Consider the following 22,451-nt stretch of genomic DNA (forward strand, 5'->3'; position numbering starts at 1 on the left):
CTCAGCCAAGAGCTTCTAAAAAAGGTTCTGAGAATATAAGAAAATATAAATGATCAAAATAAAACAGCTTCCAGAAGGAAGGGAGGGAAGGGAGCATGTGATAATAAACTACATTTCGTTTAAAAGGATGTGAGTGGTTACCCCTAAAGCAGATAAATACAGTAGGTGACTTACTTAAAGTTTCGAAACACTTCTGCTTTTCTCAATGAATGTTTCGTAATGATTTTGTTGTCATGGTGACCAAACAAACGTCTCGACCTCATTCTGATTTAACATTCTGGTGAAAAAAGCAGAAACTTTCCATAATTGTATACAACTCTACCCCAGCTTAATAATAATAAATAAAAAAACAATAAAGAAAAGTCCATTGAACATCTGCCAATAGCAGTGATTTTTGTTGAGAAACTTTTAAATTCATTACAGGTTACAGTTAATTAATGTCGAGATAGAAATTCAGAGCAACATTCACCAAAGTGGTGTGAACAGACAGCATACTTCCTGTTTTATGAAACATGGAGTCTGGCTGCGTTAGGTGAGCTCACATTTGTCACATCTGGTGGGAAGAGGAACAGCAGCACGTATCCAGTTGGTTTTCTGTGACTTTACCGCCAGATGCCATTGTACTTTTAAAGCCAATTAAAATGATACGCCTCAGTGAAGCCAAATAATTTTAAAAATGATACGTTTCAACCATAGTTTCTATAGTTCAACTCTTCTCCTAGCTGAGTCACATTTAGCCCGACGTTCTTTTAGATATTCTGTTATTTTCCTATTTTTGACCAGAAAAGATGAATTCCTTAATGACAGATGGATTATTGCAACTGTTTTGCTTTGATATGTATAAAGAAATGAAGTATGTTGTGAAAAATGCAAACGAAACCTTAGCTGACAAAGTACATACTTAATTTGTAATAATTCTTGTATTTCTTGGTCAGAAAATTAAATTAAATATGCTATCTAAGTTATTCATTGACTATTTTCTTACAAGTAATATTTACAAACCCTATTTTGTTGCAAAATCATAAACATATATACAAGTCACAACTAATCATAGTGAGAAAATCCTTCATTGACTTGTGACTTAATAGTTTTTCCTGCCGTCTCTGGACTCACATCAGTGAAACTGAGAGAGATCCAAATCCAGAAAAAAACCCAACAAAATAAAAAACACACAACCTTTTCTGAAGAGAGCACTAAGCACTTTTTTTTTTGTTTGCCAAGTTGACCCGCCAAAACAAAAGCTGAGCTGCAGTGCAATTACAGCGAACCAGAGGAAGGACAAAAACTGGGAACGGGGAAAGCCGAGTTAGTAAGCTCTGAAAATTAGCTTTGACTATAATGCGCTGTTATATTTGCCTATTTAGTCGGATTTCTAAGCTTTTGTACTCTGTTATTCTTTTATTAAGACTTGGAAAGACATTTTCAAGCTGTTGCCATGGCAACGTATGAGCTTCTAATTACGAGCACAAAACACAGTTTGGGTGGCCATTTTTTTTTTTGCACATAATGAAGAAAAAAGACAGCAGACAAAAGTAGTCATCAGGCTCTCCCTCTTTCTCTCCCTGTATATATATTGACTCACCACGTCTTGACTGAGTCGTCCGGAGCGAACCTGGAAGTAGTTCCAGGTGATGAGCAGAACCAGGAAGCAGGGCAGCATGTAAATATCCCAGTACCACACCGTGACGAGAAAAATCTGCAGGAGGAACCGAACGTTAGCCGAGGCACAGAGAAGGGGGAGGAATCTCGACGTGACACCCAGAAGCTAACGGTTGATCTGACCCGCTCCGGTCCCCCTGATGAAGAGCGATCTGGTATTACCTCAACCCCGATGTTCATGTGGTGCTCAGTTGGACCAACTCAAACCCCAGCTTATGAGTTGACTGTAGCTACATAAGCCTAATTGCTGTTACTCATCCTGAGCACATTGAAGGAAATCACTTCAGAGCAGCCGTGGGGAAGCTGTGTGGAAATGTCATTGCCATCTGATATGTCATCTAAAGCACAGATACGGGCAATTTATGAAATACACCAACACAAAGTAGAGCCTGATTGTAAAATGGGAGGGAAATACAGCATGGCTTTCACAATTATTTACGAATAAGAACCTAAGAGAATATATTGAGCCTCTTCTACAGTGATACTCCTAGATTAAACCAATGGTACATCGATTACATGCAGAAACCACCACCTGATTGGTAAGCAAATAGCAAGATGTTTTATATCCACAGCAAACACAAGAGAATCTGTTTACAGGGCAACTTGTGATCTATTTGGAAGAGTGGCAAGAGCACCTAAACAAACAGCTTTAGTTTAGATCAGAGGACAGGCATGTGGTACAAGTGTCCTAGCCAAAGTCCAGAGTAATAAAAACAAAAAATCTATAAATTCAAATTAAATTTAATTAAAAATTTGGGGCAAGACTTGAAAATGTCTACACACTGCAAAAATAGAAAAAAGGGTCAATTTTACATATTATTGACTCTGGAAAACAGAATACTTTTGTTTTTCTTTTTGCAAAAGCTCCGACAAACTTGTTTGATTTCTCTTCCTCCCCACAGTTGAGCAACACCTTGTGATTCGTCACATAAAATCTCCCTCGAACTCCACTGAAGTTTGTAGTGGCCAAGTGTCGCAAGGCACTGTGTGAAGCAGATAAAATGACAAAGTAATCTGGATGTTATTGTTTCAGTTGAAGATCTGAATCAAACTGGAGTAATCCTGCCAGAGAAGCAACCTGGGGCCAAAAAGCAGCAGTGAGTTAAAATGTTTGAGTGAGGCTTACAATTATGTTTTTTTTTATTTTTTATAAAGCTAATAAAAACAAAAGAGGTGAACATCTGCTAAAGACATCGCTCTCCTGGACATAAAGCTTATCAGATCAGAACACCAACACCAGCATCAGCTACAACGTGCCGAGTGCCAAGCGCACGCTCCTCCGTGTTATCACGAGCCAAAGCAGAGCCTGGGAGACGAGGTGGATGTGGTTTCACGCTGACAGGGTTATGTTTTATTAGGAAGGACTTTGTAATGACTGAGGGTTTGGGGGGGAAAAAAACACAAGTCACGCTTTAGTGGAAATGTATACTCAGACCATGAAGATTGGGATAATTGTAGCTCATTTCAACTTGAGAGGCATTACACAGACTTCAGCTGTAAAACAAATAAATAAATAAAAGGATGTGGGAATATTATGCGCATCACAGGAAAAACTTTAGGAGTGAAAAGGGAAGGTACAGAGTGGTGGAAAGACTTCCAGATGAATGTTTGTGGAAAGAGTTTGCATGTGTCAGAAATCTTTTTTTGTACATCCTCATGCAGGTTATTATACAGTCGATATTAGAGTTCGCAGCCTCATTTTCCTACACGAAAAACATTCATGTTATTCAGCACTGAAGTACGAAATTCCTACAGCATAACTTCAAAAACTGCCTCAAAAAAACGGTCAAAAATAATAAAAAAATGAAGAAATCTAAGATTTGTTTTAATACAATATTTAAAAAAATATATATAGGTATAGGTTTTAAAAATGTTCTTTATACGGTAATTTTAGAGTATTCTTTCTTAATTGGTCTTATGTCTCCATCATGAAGACCAAAGAACACATTATAACAATCAGGAAGGAAGTTCTGTAGAAATGTGCTGCAGGTCCGGCCTTTATAGATGTGTTTCCATTACAAATTGCGGTGTTTGCATTAAATAAGAAATGCAATTAAAATCACAAGTGAATAAAGTTTGTTCACATGATAAGTCAATAAAAAACACCATGAGTCTTCAACTGCTTCCCGTTGTTTCCTTCGTGGTTTGCGCCAGCGGCAACATGTGACTGGTGTGATGCAGAAAAAGCGTTTCCATTGCAGTTTTGCGAAATAAACCAATTACGAAAAGCAAAACGTGTTTTGGAAATTGCCGTGTTTCCATTAAGGAAATGTATTTTCAAAATGTGAATTTGCCAATTATATAGTCAAAGGAAACGCAGCTTGTGACTCAGTTCCACCATTTGGTCAGAGGGAACGCGCCAGAACTCCAGCAAACTATTGTGAGAAGCTCATGGAAGGAAACCCAAATGGTTTGACTCAAATCATGCAGTTTAAGTACCAGTTCCCCCTGATGCTGACCAAATGTATCCGAACCTCTGAGTTTGAAAAAGGTACCAAAAAAATCTCTATAATATGTCGTTTTCTGGCATTCAGCAAACAGAAATAACTTTGGTCATTTTAACTGACTTTAAACAAGAGAGCTTTGGTCTAATTTAACTTTAGACAGTGAGGAAAAAATGTGCATGTGTATTTTTATTCAGTTTATGTAAACATCTGGTTTCAACTGTGATAACATGTTGCTGTGCACTGTTCAACCACATTTATGGCATAACTACAAGAAAATTGGAGAAATACCTGAAAAAAGCTGCAAAACACCCGAGAGTGATTTGGAGGTCCATCTTCCAGCAGGACAATTACACTAAACCCACCACCAGAGCTAAGACGGCTTAAATAAAAGCGTATTCGATGAGTTAGAATGGTCTAATCAAAGCGCAGATGTAAACCCAGTTGAGAATCTGAGGTAAGACGAGAAAATTGATGTTTACAGAAGGCATACATCCAGTTGGACTGGGTTTGAGGACAAAAATTTGAGTCTAGATGTGCAGAGCTGGTAGAAACACACAACAAAAGCAGCTGTAATTGTTGTGGCAGGTGGTTCTATAAAGTATTGGCGCATAAAAGTAAGCGTCAGTAAAAACTGTGAATCGTACTATTTTCCTTCATTTCACAATTGTGCTGCACTTTGTGATATTATCAGGTAAAATGCTATGTAAATCCACAGCAGTTAGTTGTCATAACAAAGAAAAAATATGTAAAAAAGGATGTCTAATGTACAAGAAGTATAATGTACTTCTCAAGATTTCATGGCAGTCCTGTCCTTTCATCCCATTAGTGATAGCCTACAATTTCATTAGTTTTTCAGCTAGCTTTAGCTTTTTAGCTCCTTTTAGCTGCTGACCTTACAGTTTACACTGCAAAAACACAAAATCTTACCAAGTATTTCTGTCTAGTTTCTGGTCCAAATATATTAATAGATTTGAAATAAAACTAAACTAACTTACAAGCAAGTTTAAGATGTAGGAGTTTGTTTATGTCAATAATCCCTTAATATTGATGAAAACGTTCTAGTTTCATTCCAACATCATTTCACTTTTAACAAAAAATATTCCCATGTTATGAGTGAAATAATATATAGTATAGCATTGTAAGCAGTGTCCTGCAACAATTTCTAAAACTTCTTAGATGTTTGTCTATACATGTTTTACAGATTATCGCTTTTTTTCACTGCTTAAGTCATTTTAAGGACTTAAAATGCTCCTGCAATTTTCACCAAAAACAGTCAGCTTACAGTATTCACAGTGCGTTTTCACAGGAAATGCATGTTTTTCTGGCTCACTATGCAACACATAAGGAATAAAAGTATGGCTAAGCGAGATGAGCATTAGAGTTCATGTATTTTGCGCCTCAGCTCTGCCGCACACCACTGCTAATTATTCTCAGATCCTCCAAGAACCATAGAGATCCTACCCGGCAAGCAAAAGGTGGAAAAAAAAATAGTTGGGAAACCAAATGCAGGAATTAAACACTGACAACAGTGTTTGCATAATGAGGAACACATTTAAAAAGTGACAGATTCACAGTGAAGACCAGTCCAGACAGGAGGCAGGGGAAACCGAGGAGGTGTCAGGGGGTTACCGTTTGGAAACAGACGGCCCGTTTCGTTTCCGATTCTCAGTAAATTATAAAAAACAGAAAAAGGCAAATCGTTTTTTGAAATTATTATTAATTTTTTTAGCTCAGCGGTTCGGAGGAGGAGGACGGCGGCTGCCGGGCTTAAGGCGTCTCGCCGATTTACGGTGCGTTTCAGCTCCCTGTGTGACAGCCGGCAGATGGTGCAGGTGGTTCGTCAGCGCATGCTGTCACACAGAGTGAAGCTTTGATTCATTATGCTTATGTGGTGGTATTACTGGGCAGCCATTTATTTCTTCTCACTGAGGCTTGACAAGGCAGTGGGCATCAGTGTGAAAACATGACTACAGATGGTGCTGTCTTTCAAACGGAGGACGTGCGTGTTGCTGTACATCGCCTCGATGTTTTGCTCGAATAGCTGTCAGTTAAAACACGAATGCCACGGCGGAAAGTCGGAAGTGTGGAAGAGGGAACGCTTTTCTTCGCAGCTAAAGTGCAATGTTTTCCCATTAAATCTCGCGTTTTAATACGGCTTAGATGTTTCACTTGCAAGAGGCTGCTGATTAAAGCCCGCGCCGACCTCTGATCCCTCCCCGTTTGATGCATTTTATGGCCATAAAAGACTAAATGCATGACTCAAATCAGATTACAGCTCCACTACAGCTGCTGTTTTTCACAGTAAACTGAGCAAACTGTGCTACTGGCAAGCAAAACGTCTCCTCATTAGCCCTGCAGAAGGCTTCCCCCACCACCTCCCACCCTCCAACCTCCGATGGAGAGCAAAACTTTAGCGCCATCTCTGGGATGGGAAAAGAAAAAACAAAAAGACCTTTCAATGACCCTGATTGCTTGAATTGTTAATGAAAAACTCGCTCTATGCTATTTCCATCGACTGCGATGTGGGTCGGCAGGCAACGACAAAACATCTGCCCACGCTCAAATTTCAAAGTTGGAACTGTATGGCCGACAAGAAAAGAAGGAGAAGGTTGCTTTCTGTGTTTCTGTGTTTATATTACACAGAAAGGAGAGGTGGTCAGATCTCTGAAGAGCTTTCTAATCGAGACTCTGGCTGAATAACGTGGAGTCCGAATCAAAACGGAGCGCAGAACAGACGGAGGAGTTAATGAGTTGTCAGGAAAAAAAATAGGCCATCCTGACTCCGCTGGGACCCGGCTCTCTCACAGCTGAGGCTTAACTCTGCGTCCAGGAGGAAACCGAAAGCCGACCGCTCCGACAAAGAGCTAGCTAGCAGGGTTCTTTTTCTTTTGTTTTTTTCTTGCGATGCATTGATTAAGAATCTCTCAGGGAGAGTTCAAGTAAGGGGCTGCGGTCGTCTTCCGCTAGCCTCGCAGGGAAAACAAGAGAGAGAGAAAGAAATGCAGATAGTGTTGTTGATCAGCAGCTAAAGCTCCTCACCAGGAAGGCCAGCAGGCTCCTCTGAACACTCTCCCACTGGAAGCAGCTTTTGATGTACTGCAGAGTGGACCTGATAGCCGTGTAAATCGCCTTCACGCGCGCCACATTCCTGGCCAGAGCCTGAAAGACACGGATAATAAAACACACACAGAAGACAAACGCATTAAGTTGGAGTCAAAAAAATAATAATTAATACATCCACAGTCTGGTTTTCTTTAATTAATGTGGGACTTTGTGAGATATACCGGACTTGTAATCAACAAGAAAACATCAGAGGAACATCAAACTGGTTTTCATTAAATAGTAAATATCTCATTACTTTTGACATAAGGCAAAATTAACATAAGTAACATAAAAGTAACTCTTTTATATTACATAAGATATATAAGCTTGCTTTAAGTAAATAGTTCTTGAATACAGATTTTAAAAAGTACCAGTTCCACTTGCAGATTTTTTCACTTGTAATAAAAAAAAATGAAAATAAATATGTCAGTGGAACTGGTACTTTTTAAAATCTGTATTCAAGAACTATTTACTTATAGCAAACACACACACACACATATATATATATGTGTATATATGTGTATATATATATATATATATATATATATATATATACACAGTATATGGCTTGACTAATTTCAGACAGTCTCATCATTTATTTTACTTCAAATATAAAATTCAACATAATTTTATAGAAAGCCATTTCAAAGTTTTAAATGGTCCCAAATGAAAACAAAAATGTAAATTATCTAAAAGTACATTATTACTAACGTTAAACATAAAAATTCAGCTTGAATTTAAATGATCTAAAACATGTTTTATGATGTTACTTTAGTTTGTCCAAATAAGAGTAAAATACCTTCATGATAATCAGAAAATCAACATGGTTAAAACAAAAAAAATAAATAAGTCTCCAATTTCACAAATTAAAGATTTGAAACTTCATAGTGAAAACATAGTATGAACTGTGCATACTAGCCAGTACTTTTGAAACCTCTTCAGCAATAATTACGTGTTATATTTATGAATATCTGGGTCTTTTTCAGGCAGCAACCTGATATTTACACTAGAAAGTAGGAAAAAAAAAGTAAAATTTTGTATTTTTGCAGCGTCAGTAAAGGAATGTCAGTAATCTGACCTGATTTTGGCAAACAAGACTTTGAACATTAAAACCGACAGCAGACCTGCACGTTGCGAGCCCAGTCTTCAGTTCAGAAGCCACTTCTGTGGCGCTGGTGAGCAACGTATTGTCTGACAACAATGAGTCGTTGTGGGAAGTGCAGACAGTCAGGCACCCTGTCTCACACCCTGTCTCACACACTGTATATCAAGCTAATGTAGCAGAACAGCAAGCAAGAATTCACTCCATGTTGGAGCAATTAAAACGCAGAGCAGCTAATTTAGACAAATGTCTGCAGTTGTTCAAAGTTAATCGAAGAACAAAAGAGTGAAGTGTGTTTATATCGAGATTTGTTAGTGACGGAAGTGATCCCTTCCTGATGAATCTGCACAAAAATTCAAAAGGAGCTAAAGTCATTTTGCGTTTTGTTGAGATTTTATGTGATTTGACAACACAAAGTCGAGTGGAATTATGCAATAAAAACGTGGAAACAAATAACTTAAAATAAAATCATGAATCATTTCCTTTAATGTTACACTGAAATAACATTAAATGCAAATAGTTGCTTTAGAAAATGAATACCACATTGTGTGTAATTTAAACAAGTTCAGCTGTTCTGTGAAGGTTTGAGGTTTGTTAAAGAGCATAATAAAATATATCTATAATCAGTATAAATGATCATATAGAATAGAATGGAATAGATACATTACAGTATAAGCACATTTGAATTCTCAAGTCTTTTCAACTTGAGAGCAGCAAAAGTTTTCAAAAATATAGAGTAAATATAAGATAAAATGGACACATAAAAAAAAAAACCAAACACACATTTAAGAAATACATTAAACTCCAACGTATGAAAAGATGAACAGTTATTGTATATAATTTGACACTGCTTAGATGGACTTTCACCATCCTTTTATAAAAACAGCTACAAATCTTAGTGAGAGTTTTGGGGACATTGTGATGATGGAAAAGAAAGATGTGGGTTAATTATAATCAATATTGTTATACAATATTTGACAATATTGCAAAGTTATGCTTTCTCAATAGTCTGAATGAAGACCGGTTTTGTAGCCAACAGGCAGGAGAGAGAAACCAGAGTCCTCTCCTCCTCCTGCCGCTGCTATTACCAAACATTTAGCTGGATTTTTGTGCTCTGCACAATGTTCTGGTTGGTCTGTTTAACTAATTACCAGCTCAAATTTTTATTGGACTAATCAACTTTTGTTTTTTTACAAGGGTGTGATTACACTCGGCAGAGCGGCTGAAACAATAATGTGAGGGTGCGTGTTTCCATGAATACGGCAAACCTTCACAATAAAAGCCTAGTGCAAAACCACTTGCAGCTCCCTTTCTGTTCAAATGAACACAACAGGAAATGCTGGTTGTGCTGTCAATCAATTGCATGATAAATTAAAAATATCTTCATAAAATCCATTCTGATGATAATTATGTTTTTGAAGAGCAATGTTGTTTACAGAGACATCAAAATACATTTTATTTATGGTTTCGGTTGTCTGTGTTTTTCCCCCATTTTATTTATTGTTTTTGGTTGTTGTGTTTTATTTTGGATTTTTAAAATATAGTGCAGGTCCAGTATGAATGTTCTACACAAAGTTAACGTTGGGAGGACTGAATACAACAACTACAAGACATACTTGTCAGATTTTTATTTGTAAACCTTTTTTTAAAAACCACTAGCAGGGACTGTGTCTGTATGGGAAATTATCATTTTAATATTTGGTCAAAGCTGGGACAAACCTTTTTGGAAAATTTCAGATTATCCTCCATGAAAGCCCTCTCCTTGGGCTGGAAAGTTCTTATACTTGCTTTGACCTGTCGAGAAAAAGAAAACAGCAGAGGATCGGACGGCATCAAGCTTGTGTTTCAAAGGCTTCCTTCACGTTTCATTGTGTCACAAGTAGAGGGTGAACTTTCACTTACAGGGTTAAAAATAACCTCCAGCTCTAGAGTGATGCTCCCCTTCCACAGTCTGCCCAAGTCCTCCTTCTTCAGCATGTAGACAACCCGTCGTCTCCTCTGGATCTGCAGGACAGAAAGGCCACGAGGTGCTGAACTCGGCCATGAACCCGACCAGCAGTCACGCTGGATTATATCTCAGAGTCTCCCGTCTGCTGAGGTGTTATCACCCGCTTCACTTTAATTTAAGCCCAAAGTGTAAATAGATTGGCCTATTGTCTGAGTCAGAGTCGAACGTATACCGAGAGCAGCGGAATGGCGACTTTTCCTAGAAAGTCTGGCGCCTTGTCGCCGTCGTCATCAAACACGGACACCATGAGGACCTCGTGAATGTCCCTGACAGGCCTGTGGAGGCGAAACAAGGAGGTCAGGTACAGACGGAGCAGGAAACTGAATCATGTTTGTTATTATGTAAATCTGAGACTCAAACTAACAGAGTGAAGACTTGGTTCCACTCCGGATTGAGGTTCTTGTAAACTGTGTGGGTCTGCAGCCGGTCGTTTCCCAGTTCCAACACGCAGAAAGGGTCGCTCTTTCCTGAGGATGAGAGCAAACACTGAAGAGGAACAGCAACAAAACTAACTGCGAAAAATGATAAAATTAAGTCTAAATACGTAAATACCGTTTAAATCAGCAGCAGCCAGATCTGAGGCCTTGATGACTTTGACTTGTAGTAGACCGATATCCCGCAGGTTCGTCAGAGATCTTTGCAAACTCTAGAGAGACAATAAGCAGACGGGGTGAGCTGTAGAAGCACAATGATTAGAGACATGCACCGATCTGATATTAACATCTGTATCGCTCCCCATATTGAAAAGAATTCTGCATCGGGTATCGTGCAGTTATCAAATTAATTTGGAAGTTTATTTATATCTGTGTTCAAAAAACAGAAAGGTACTAAGTAAATTCAGTAGTAATTTTCTGTATGGCATCAAACTCGTCCGATACTAAAACTCTGATAGCTGCATCAGCAGCAGAAGTGAAAACAGTGGATCCATGCATCCCTAATAATGATTAAAAGAAAAAACCTCAACAAACTTTAAATCATAATGTGTTATTAATAGGGTTTTACCAACACTACAAAAACACAAAGTCTTACCAAGTATTTTTTGTCTAGTTTATAGTGCAAATACTGGAAAAAAGACTAAACTAACATAAAAGTAACTTTCCAGCAAATATATAAGAGCTGGTGTTAAGTACATAAATCCTTAATATTAATGAAAACTGCTGCTTTTAAAAATGTACAAAATGTCTTGTTATCAGTGAAATAACCTGGCAGTGGAAGAGCGACATTTTCATCAATATTACGGGATTATTTACTTGTCTTGATGAAAAGTTACTTGTAAGTTAGTTTTGTCTTCTTTCAAGTATTTGCACTAAGAACTACACCAACAATACTTGGTCAGATTTTGTGTTGTTGTTGTTTTTTTTGCAGTGAATGGTTTTGATGTATTATTACATACAGTAATAAGAAAAAAAACTTTCTGTAACCAAAGACATCTTGGTAATGCAACATTAGCGAGTTCTCTCTTCTTCTTCTGCGTCTCACTTCTCTCACCAAACCTTCAATCAGGACAAAGTTTTCACAACATTTCCATACATGGAGCTGACAGTCAACCCAAATAAATACTCCCTGTGACAGATTACAAGCAACGTTCAAGTCCCTGCAATTAAATTCATACTTTTAGGCATTAAGTCTAACTAGCCTTGCAAATCTGACACTCACAAGCGCCTATAATAGTTGACGTGAAAGCTTCTTCCAACAGCGTTTAAGCAGATTGCAATAGGGTGCTTTCTCCAAAACAGTAGTTACCCCCTTCTTGTCTTTAAACACGAGCAAGTATAGTTTACCCACACGACAAACCTGGACTCTCTGCCTGCTGTATGCTCCAGATTTCTACAGAGGGACCTCACTCTATCTCCAGGTTGGACTTTATTAAATGTTATTATTCTGAGTTCTCTGAGTTCACTTTAGGATTGACTTGCTGCCGTTTAAAACTGGATGTAAAACCATTTTTTCAACCTTTTTCCTTTAAGATGAAAGAGATTATTTTTTCAGACCTTTTCAAAACATGTCCTGCCATCTACAGAACAATTCCTTCAAGTTTTTACCTCCATCGTTCATTTACTGAATCTTTTTTAAACCCATTTTCGGAAATCCATTAAGTGTCCCTGGTTTTTTGGTTTGGATGTGAGATCTCATCGCCATGTTGTTTTTAAACATACAAAAATAATAGGGAAGTCTTCAAGGTTGTTTAGTGACCTTTCGATTCCTCCTGAAACTACTGGTTCAACTGGTCAAACATTTCTGGGTAATGGTGGAGTCAACATGTGGACTTCCCTTGCTGCACAACTAAAACTGAACTGAACAAAGAGGATCTGTAGTCAGAAATGACTGACAAATTTAAATTCCTTGATAGTGTTTTCCCATTACTGCTCTAATTAATTTCCAAGTTTTTATATCTTTATTTGCATTTCACATTTTGCATCATGTTTTTATCGTTTTATGTGACCGAACGTTCAGCTAGGGACACACATTGCAAATGAACTTCGGCTATAAATGTTAAAGTGTTTGATATTTGTTAATATTTAACATTCTCCTCTATACAAATAAATAAATCCATTTCAATTTAAAGGTAGTGATTCATCTTCTTTCAGAAAAAAAAACAGAGGCTGACTACTTAGCCACTAGCGGTAACCGCTAACCGCTAATATGTCAAAGAGTTTAAACAGGTTTGGCCTGACGTTACCTCTGCTACTTGTTTAAATAGTAATAAAACCATACAGGTGGAAATATGTTTGCAATATTGTTGATTATAGTTCTTCGAGAAATAGGATTCTGTTAAATGTATTTTAAAAAAATAGAAGCTGAAATTCCCCAAAACTTTGATCAAGTCTGGAAAAAGCAGCAATTTTATCCCAAAAAACTGCAACTTTTGATGACCATCACCTTTTCCTAAAGCTGCATCCATCAACTGAGACATTGACTAAATATAATGTTTCAACTGTTGATTTTATGTTGCATGATGTTGTGTTTTTATGATGTAAAGCCCTCTGAAGTGCCTTGTTGCTGAAATGTGTAAACAAATAAAATTTTATTGATTGATTGATTCAATCAATCATGTTTTCAGGCCAAAAGAACAAGAGTGTTCATGTAACAAATTGAGAAAAAAGTAGGTAGGAGTAGGTGGGTGGTGAAGTGCACCGTCTGGATACTGACGTAGTTCTCCAGCTGGTTCTGCAGTTTCTGCGGCTCATCGAGCGGCGCGGTGCTCAGGTCTGAGATGGAGACGCCGCTGCATGCGTTTAGTGTGATCAGGAAGACCAAGGTTCCTTTGGTGGAAGTCAGGGGCTCCTTAAACAACGCCCGCATGTTCAAAGGGATCTGGGACAGGTCCACTTCACACCTGGACGGACACACACACACATACACACACACGCACACACACACACACACACACACACGGAGCAGTTTGATTACAGAAGTGAAAAGTTAGAGTGATTAAAGAAGCAAAGGTTCAGCAGTGTGAGATGAATGCTCCAAAAAATAGAGGCATAAATAATTATTTGGGATTTATTTTAAATTAATTATTGTTATATATGTATTATACATACATAAATGTCAAAAACAATAAAAACAATAACAGTAAAAAAAGTATACAGCAAACAAAATATGGACTCTTTAAAACCTAGAGGTGGTTATTTAATTTCTAACCACCCCAACTTGTCCTAATCCTGTACAATTAATTGTCCAAAATCCATATTATAGCACTCCTTCTGGACAAGTGCACCCAGATTTTTAACAAATATCGTGTTTATACATGCTCAGAAGAAAACATTAGAAATAAAGGCAGAGGGAAATGAGTAGTAAAAGAGTGGAGAAAAATTGGGAAAAAGTTTAAATGTTCTGAGGAATTCATTATTTTTTGATAAAGTATTTTATATTAAACTGTTTTCCAGAAAAATCTGGTCCATACAGAGCAACTATAGGAGTTGATGTTTGCATTTTTTTTTTTACATTAACTTTCCATGTTCAGATGACAGAGTGAACAGAGGTGTTCAAAATGTAGGATTCTGCTTTTTAACCTAAACCGTCTTTAACTTCAATGACTTCCTCTCTGACTGTGTTCCTGAATCCTAAAGGCAACAGTTTACGCTCCATTTCATTTTAGGGCAGCTGAATTAATAGTTTTTGGAATAATATTCACAAAAAACAAGCACATGAAGAAACACGAGGAGTAGAGCCTTACATTCCCAAACGCTCCTCGCTCCTTCGTGATTCTTTGGACCAGAGCTCCACCTCCAGGATTTGGGCAACGTTCAGGAACTGTCTCATAGTGAATCTCTCTCTCCACTGAGGATTGGTCACTTTGCAGTGATTCTGAATAAAAAAAGAAGATGAAACATAAAGAAAAACACTTTAATCACCAACAAATTACATCAGAAGAACACTTAGCGATAGTGTAGGGGTTTGCATGTTTACTTTTTTTGCTAGAAGGGGAAAAAGTAAAAAGCGGAAACAAAGTCTAACAGAAAGGAGAATCAAAACAAACGGGGAGAAAGACGTTTATGGAAGAGATGTTTTTTTTTTTTTGTACCTTGCTTTTAAACTGCTGCTCTCCCAGCTTGAAGCGAACAAACAGATCACCTGTCTGATTGTCCAAATTCAACCCCCGACCTTCAACCAGCGTCACCGAGACAAGCGACGTCCAGATCTGACTCTTCCTCATCAAATCCGACAACTGAGAGTTCTGGGAAGGCCCTCCCTGTAAGAGAAGGCCGGCATCCGAATGAGAGAAATGGGGGAAAGTGTTTGAAGAAGGATGGAAATCAGAAGAGAGAACAAAAGATATAAATAACGAAAAAATTAAGCTAAATTAAATATCAAAGAAAGGCACATAAAGAGCAGAGGTAGGATCAGAAAAGACAGAAACAAATGAAAAACCAGCGTTCTGAAAATGATATCCTTATCGTGAACACCTCACATAAAATATATAAAATCTGTCAAATTATTGTGGGCATCGATTCACATTTTGGGTTTTAAAGAACCCATCATTAAGGGAAGCTTAATGAATTTTATTATCCCCAACACCCAGCAGAAAAAGTCATGAGCCGAACCAGAGCTGATTACCAGAACAAAAGTTTATCTCTATTCTCTTCTAGATTTCTTCCTTACAGACAATTTTTTTCTATCAGTCATGAAAAACACAAATAGTCACAGTGTGGAAACCAAAGAAGCATCACCCACCACTGTTTATGTTCTTAACAGTGTTTTAAAATGACAGGCAGTAAGCTATAAGCAGTAATAACACATTACCTGGTTATCTGATAACATAGACTGAATACTCATTACATTCACTTGTGTTGCACCTAATACATTTTTTATCTTAAGAATGTTTCAGAGTGTGAAAATAACATCCTAAGGAAGTAATCACAGCCCTGCTTAGTCCATTTTAATCAAACTCTAATTAGTTGGCCTAGAAAGTCTGGTTTGTTTGAAAAGGCACCGATGTAAAATCAAACTCTGGTCCGCCAAAAATCTTCTACTAAAGTGAACTCTGGTGCAGTTCGAACGCATATGTGGATGCAAGTGGACCAGAGCCTGCTCCAAAAGCAGGAAGTGGACTATAGTGCAGGGCATTCTGGGTAAAAACAACCAAACCAAAAGCGTGTGTATAACACTAGCTGGAAAAATGACTCTTGGTTTTTTACCTGAGACAAAACAGAAAACCTACAGCCGCTAAAATCTGATGCCACTCCTGTTTTGTTTACATTTTGTGAAGTTGCACTCAACACGTTTCTCTGTTGTTTCCTTCAGTAGTTCTTGGTGCAGCTCCACCACAGGTGAGGAGGGGAACAGGTTTTTCAACTAGTTTGGATCGTTTGACACAGAGGAGTGTGAAATCAATCCAAGTCTACCAGACTACCAGGCGTGAAAACATCATGAAAGATAAAACAAAGTGTCCCTCTGCCTCAACTACCACAAATGGCTAATGGGCTGCACTTTGGACATCCCTGAATCAGATAACCTTATACCTTTTCCTTGACTACATGACACTGTGAAAGTGTTTTTTAAAAGTCAAAGTCATCAAACACAGAGGATCCCGCCTCGCCCGAGATGACAATCACAAACCCTCTCTGTCTGCCATGTGATGAACGGCTGATGTTTCTGTTTCAGGCTAAAGCAGAAACCTGCCACACTGCATCATGTACATCTGTTCAGTTATGCAAGTTATATAAACAAGAGTGCAGTTAATGTGCATGCACATAGTCTCAAGAAGACCGTCTCATGCTGCAACAACAGATTCATGCACTATGCTAAGCCAGCAGCAAGAGAAGCCACAAGACATGCATTTAGAAACTGCTGAGAGTTTAACACCCCTTCGTCACGGTGAATTCAGAACACAGCGGTCAGACTTCTTCTCCATTATGGTCAGGAGGAGGTTTGTAATTGTCTCTTGTGCTAATAAACTACAGAGCATGTAATGTGTGACAATGTTTTGTTCTTAAAAGTGGAGTGTTTACCCTTTAATGTACAAGAAAGTCTATTGGCTAAAGGTTAATATGGAAGAAAGATTTTTGATCAATTTGCAGACTTGTATTTCAAACACACACACAGATTAAAAAAGAAAATCTAATTAAAATTGGTACAAAAAGGTGTGATTGCATACATCTGTCACATCATAGCTAAAGATACAGATGCCTTTTCCCCTAAATTATGGTAATTTGCTGCCCTCTTGTGACAGAAAGATACATTTTGCATTAAAAGATATCTGCCAAAATACAGACAGTGGCTGACACTGTGTCTTTAATTTCAAGCATGTCTGATCAGAATGAGGCAAATCCAAACATGATTGTTCTTCTTGAGCTTTTAACTGCTGATTCTGTGTTTTTTTTTTTTTTTTGGCAGATATCCGTCATAAAGCTGACCAAATTGATTGTTGCTCATTGTCTGTCCAGTGTGTTCCCTCCACCATGCCTTACCCTACTACTTCGCTTTCGGGACCACTTCTGCTGACAGGAGCATGCATGATAAGTGCAAAACAAAATGGCACTGAGGTTAGTAGGCCATACAGAAAACATTTAAAATAAAATAAAAAAATACATTCAAACAGACACAATTTTAAAAAAGCACAATTTCTCCCAAATCTAAGGTTTTATCTATCAGGACAGTTTACAAAATTAGTTAGTTCTTATTAGAGGTTTGGTTTTTAACACTGTATCATTGTACATAATGTAATAGTTCCACTCTGTCCAACAAACATTGCTTCAAAGTCTATTGATAAAAACTTTAAAGATAGGCTAAACCTTTATTAAGGATTGTTTTTTTAAACATTACAAAAGAAAACCAACAGAATAGTTGTGCTTTTTTTCCACCATGCCTGATTGGTGATAAACAGACACTTCTACTTCTAGAACACATGCAGTTAATACACGAAGGGCTTGCCATACAAAGCCTTTCTTGCTGCTTCCATTTCTGTAAGAGATTGTCATGTTGACCAGCAGGTAGCCCATATCTTCCTCCAGAGTGTTTGGGTCCTTCAGCGTGAGCGACAGTTCATTAGGCCTAAGGAAAAGGTCAATAAAAGGTTAAAAAGTTCAATTTAAGAAAAGTACAAACAAATAAAACCAATTGTATAAGAGTACAATAGTTGTCCTGCTGGAAAATGTAGGTTTGCTATTTACAATATTCATATAATGGATGGAACATTCTTTGCTAATTTGGTTGCACTGCATCTTATTTAGGGACCTTTAAGGAAAGGTAGCTAAATACTTATGTGTGCCACACTTTTTAGATGTATTTTGTAACATTTTGAAAACTTTGCATCCTTTTCCTTCCACTTTAAAAATGTGGACTCTTTGTGTTCATCTAACACATAAAAGCTAAATAAAATGCTTTAAGGTTTTGCTCAGTACCCTATGTCAAACGTTAGAAGGAATTTAGAGGGGAAAAAACATGATTTGATCTACTCCATCATAAAAGAAAATGTTTAAATGTTTGATTTTACATTTACTCATTTTATAGTTTAAAATATAACAGAATAGGAATTGTAGTTCCCTTAAAGAAGAGAAACTGAGCAGATCTATGAAGAAGTGATAATAAATGGTAACACATGATGGAACATCTTCAGAAATGCCCACCAGGGGGCACCAATTATCTGGATTCTAACTACACAGCAAAGGTGTCAAAGGTGTTTCCCCATTTTTACTGGCAACTGCTGTTATGAATGAAAGATCAGTTTCCACCAAGTTCACACCAAGACTACTCCCCTCAGACGTTCACTACACTCATAATTCATGACACTTACTTGTCAAGTTCTAAATCTCTCAGGAGAACAGAGGCTGAGCCCATAAAATCATCTGTAGTCAGATCGCTGTCATACACCTGTGTCATATCAGAAAACAAAGTGTTAACTCCGGAGAACAACAGGGGAAGTCACAGTTGCTGAACTTCACCCACAACACTAACTGTGGAAACAATTGTTAGTCTGCAGAGCTAATGTGCTAACCAAGCGTTAATTTTGCATAACGTGTCTTATCATGTGTGCTTATTGAAACATTTAATTCCCACACAGCTAAAAGTGACATAACTCAACAGAGGCCAAAGCAGCATGTTGACCTTTACAAGCGAGTTCCAACTGACTTGCGAATGAGGCGTTACCTTGATGTAAATCTTCTGGTTCAGATCCTTTACTGGCACGACGAAGGACTCGTTCCATACGGGGTTCAGGTTTTTATGGATCACTTTGCTCTTAAAGATGCTCTTTCCGTCATACTTGAACTTCACGTAAGGGTCGCTGGTACCTGAAGAGCATTTTAGGACACAGAAAAATATATTACCAGTGACGAGGGTTTAGCAAATTGTGAAAAGAAAAGAAAAACTGTGCCAAGACAGAGGGTGACAGGAAACATTTTTGAAATTGTAAATTAAGGCTGCAACAACACAAAATCTTACAAGGTGTTTTTGGTCTAGTATCTTATAGCAAATATTCGGTTATAAATGAAATAATCAACCAATGGAACAAGCACTTTTTCATCAACATCCAGGAATTATTGACTTTACACAAGCTGCTTTACCTTGATGAAAAGTTCTGTGAAACTAGTACATTTGAAATAAGGCAAAACTAAGATATTTGACTATAAAGTAAACCAAAAATCCTTACTAAGATTTTCTGATTTTTGCTGCCTGTAATATTTGAGAATCTGAAATTAACAATTGCACTCAGACTCGGTGCTTTAATCCAGCTGCTTTGGCTTCATAAATCTACTTTTCATTATGACCCGATAAGTTAAGAAAAGAAACATCACCAAAAGGTCTGCTTTTGTTTCATTATTTTTATATAAAGTCATTCACAGCTCTATTGTCTATATAAAAGACTTAAAAAAATGTACTGATTTCCAGTAAAGGGGAGGCCTGACCTGCTCACTTTACTTCTCATGTGTGTGTGGAGGATGTGGGGTTTTTTCTTTCCTCTCCAGGCTGCAGGACCACAACTTCCTGCTTTAAAAGCCAACTAAACTTCAGCCGCATGATACCTGATGGCAGTTCAAAACGCTAATCATGTGCGATCGCTCGTTTTGAACTCTGTTTCACATGCAGGAGGCCAACCTTAGAGTTCATGCCAACATTTGTATGGATGTAGTATTTCCTTGTTGTTTTATGGTACTTTCACTTCAGAAGTTCCTCCAAGCTAATCATGGGTGGGTCTGTCAGCTATGTGAGAAAAAGTGCTGCCAACCAATTGTGGTTGGAGAACCTTCCACAGATCAGCAAGTGCCAATAGAAAAGTTGGTTTGTACAAAAAATGCGTTTGGTCTAAAACCTGCCATGCTGTCTCCTGTTGCTCAGTGCTAACACCATGATGGACTCAAAGTTCATCAACAGCTGATGTTAGTGTTTGCAGCTTGTTGCTTAGTCAATCCTCTGAGAGCAGACGCATCAGTTCCCAGATGTCATTTGTTGTCAAACACCCTGGTGAACAATTTCCATCATTAGCAACAACTTTTATTTATTTATTTTATTTTTATGTTTTTCAATGTATTTACACAAAAGTGAGCAGATTATATTGGTATTTTATCAATTATGACTTGTTTTTTTTTGCGTGGTCTAAACTACTAATTGAACCCAACCGCAACCAGACTTTTGTGTGAACGGTTTACGTTTGCAAAGCGACCCGAATGTGCAGAAGAACGTAGACATCACACAGCAGTGCACTGTTTATGGAAGTAATAATGGATGGAGCTGTTTATGGATCGATTTTAAAGTTTATTCAGCATTAGGAGCCGACAGTATCGTCACAAGATCATAAGACAAAGAAAGCCAACTAATAAAAAAGAAAGCACAACTAATAGCAACGGCCTTTTGTGGAGCATTGCTAGCAACTTCTGCAGGGACGTCACAGTGTTTGCATTGTGATGTGATGAGCTTCAGTGACGCAGGCGTCTTTCAGAAGTTCATAATTAAAATTTTCAGCCATCGTTTATGTCTGGATTTACAGTGTTTGGCTTGTCCTGGTGCAAAATTATGACACATGTCATCAATGACATGAAGGCCGGGCTACAATGCAGCATGACCTGTGGAAAAGTCGGGAATGGACACAAAAAGAGGATTTGGGTCGGATTTGCCTTCTGTGTATGTACTTTTCAGATATTTGAAAAAAAAAGGTAGCTAGATATGTATAATTTTTTCTCTACTTCACAACTATGCACAGCTTAGTGTTGGGTGACATGGGAATTAAAATACAGTATATGTCACATTAAGATGGTAATGTGACATCATGAGAAACAGTTTGAGTTTTGCTAGACATTGTCTATTGTACCAGGCATTTGTCTTGAAAAAGCAACACCCAGGATTTGTCTGACTTCTGTAACTCGACGGCTAATGCTTGATCACGTGACGGTGGAAGCAGAAAAGGCGCACCAACCGCGAGAAGGCTGGTCTGGCTCTGCTGAACGTGCATCTTAAAATCAGCAGCAAATGACTCAAATGTTTGTGTCTGTGATCAAGATAGAAAACAAATCCTTAGTGCTTTAAAAAAGGAAAACTCATTTTCTGTTTTTAACAACACTGCATAGAAACAAACCCGGTCTTCATTTCCTACGCTACCTTCACCCTGTCTGTTCACGTGTAAACAAACACCCAGGCAACCGAGGGAAAATGAATTCAAATGCATCCCAGGAGTGAAAGAGTCTGAGGTATTCGGCGCTGGGTGTGGCTCAGACAGGTATTGTATGTTTGAGCTGTATGCAGCAGAAACCATGCAGCCTGCCTAATACCCAGGTGTCTTTGTTGTTCCTCGACTCAATGGCACCTGTATTCAAATGAGCATTCCTGGGCCCTGTGAAGGAAACGAGACTGAGCAAACTACGCGGTGGAACCAGAAAAGGCGCACCAACCGCGAGCAGGCAGGTATTTTCAGAGAGGTTCAAATGTCCCGTACAGTGGATTCAAACAATCGGCTTGCGAGAAGCAAACAGGCTGGAAGAATAAATAATCAATATTTGCTCCTACTCACCGGTCCAGACATGCAATTGTCAACGCAGCTCAAAAACTGCGTTCCATCAACTTTAAGTCACTGATAATGGACGTACATGCCATATAAGCATGTATGAGAATGAGCAGATCCCATTCTACGTACGCTCGTGAGGAACTAAACACTTCATATTTCCACCATCAAACTTCTTCATTTACATTCATTTGCTTCCTTTTCAATCCAGTTTCCTTTTTGAAAAGATAAAGGTATCACATTCTGGCTCAGACGGCTGTTTAAAATATTATCTAGAGGGTTTTTTTCTGCTTTTTCAAAATATTTTCACCTCCAAAATGTATGCAAAATCCAAACCGAGCACTAAATCCTTCTTCCTAATCTCTCGTGAAACACGTGTCATTATTCTGCAGAAGGACAAAGTTTAAAACGGGGGAACGGTTGAGCGGCACCGTCCGTTTCAGTTTGTTTATTGGCAGCAGAGCCAGGACGAGGTCATTACCACAGCGGTCTCTGACAACCAGGTTGTGTCCTTCCTTTAGGTTGATGGAGAGCAGATAGGAGCGAGGAAGATCTTGGATGTTGTCCGACAGACTTTCGGGCTCGATCATCTCGGCCTGGACAGAGAAAGCAAAGCATTACTTAAAAGACAGAAAGGTAGCTTTAGCTATGAAACAGAATCTCAAAGTGAACAGCTGCATGAATAAAATACAGAAC

The 22,451-nt window shown here is 38.2% G+C and overlaps 1 protein-coding gene across 5 annotated transcripts in view; it reads right to left on the reverse strand.

Annotated features, from left to right (window-relative positions):
• mctp2b (multiple C2 domains, transmembrane 2b) overlaps window positions 1-22,451 on the reverse strand; it is a 46,655-nt gene that overhangs the window by 5,250 nt on the left and 18,954 nt on the right. For 4 of the 5 annotated variants that reach the window (XM_028014824.1, XM_028014825.1, XM_028014826.1 and 1 more), the window contains 15 exons: window positions 22,237-22,351; window positions 18,911-19,053; window positions 18,558-18,634; window positions 17,701-17,815; window positions 17,233-17,259; window positions 14,847-15,014; window positions 14,499-14,629; window positions 13,469-13,655; window positions 10,871-10,964; window positions 10,683-10,785; window positions 10,491-10,593; window positions 10,213-10,314; window positions 10,030-10,104; window positions 7,146-7,265; window positions 1,583-1,696 (listed from right to left, as the gene is read on the reverse strand). In XM_028014824.1, the coding sequence (XP_027870625.1) occupies window positions 1,583-1,696; window positions 7,146-7,265; window positions 10,030-10,104; window positions 10,213-10,314; window positions 10,491-10,593; window positions 10,683-10,785; window positions 10,871-10,964; window positions 13,469-13,655; window positions 14,499-14,629; window positions 14,847-15,014; window positions 17,233-17,259; window positions 17,701-17,815; window positions 18,558-18,634; window positions 18,911-19,053; window positions 22,237-22,351 (1,674 nt within the window). The remainder of the gene's footprint in view (window positions 1-1,582; window positions 1,697-7,145; window positions 7,266-10,029; window positions 10,105-10,212; window positions 10,315-10,490; window positions 10,594-10,682; window positions 10,786-10,870; window positions 10,965-13,468; window positions 13,656-14,498; window positions 14,630-14,846; window positions 15,015-17,232; window positions 17,260-17,700; window positions 17,816-18,557; window positions 18,635-18,910; window positions 19,054-22,236; window positions 22,352-22,451) is intronic. The other variant, XM_028014827.1, reaches the window with a different exon arrangement.

The sequence above is a fragment of the Xiphophorus couchianus genome, chromosome 4, assembly GCF_001444195.1.
Source record: "Xiphophorus couchianus chromosome 4, X_couchianus-1.0, whole genome shotgun sequence".
NCBI classification, from domain to species: Eukaryota; Metazoa; Chordata; class Actinopteri; order Cyprinodontiformes; family Poeciliidae; genus Xiphophorus; species Xiphophorus couchianus.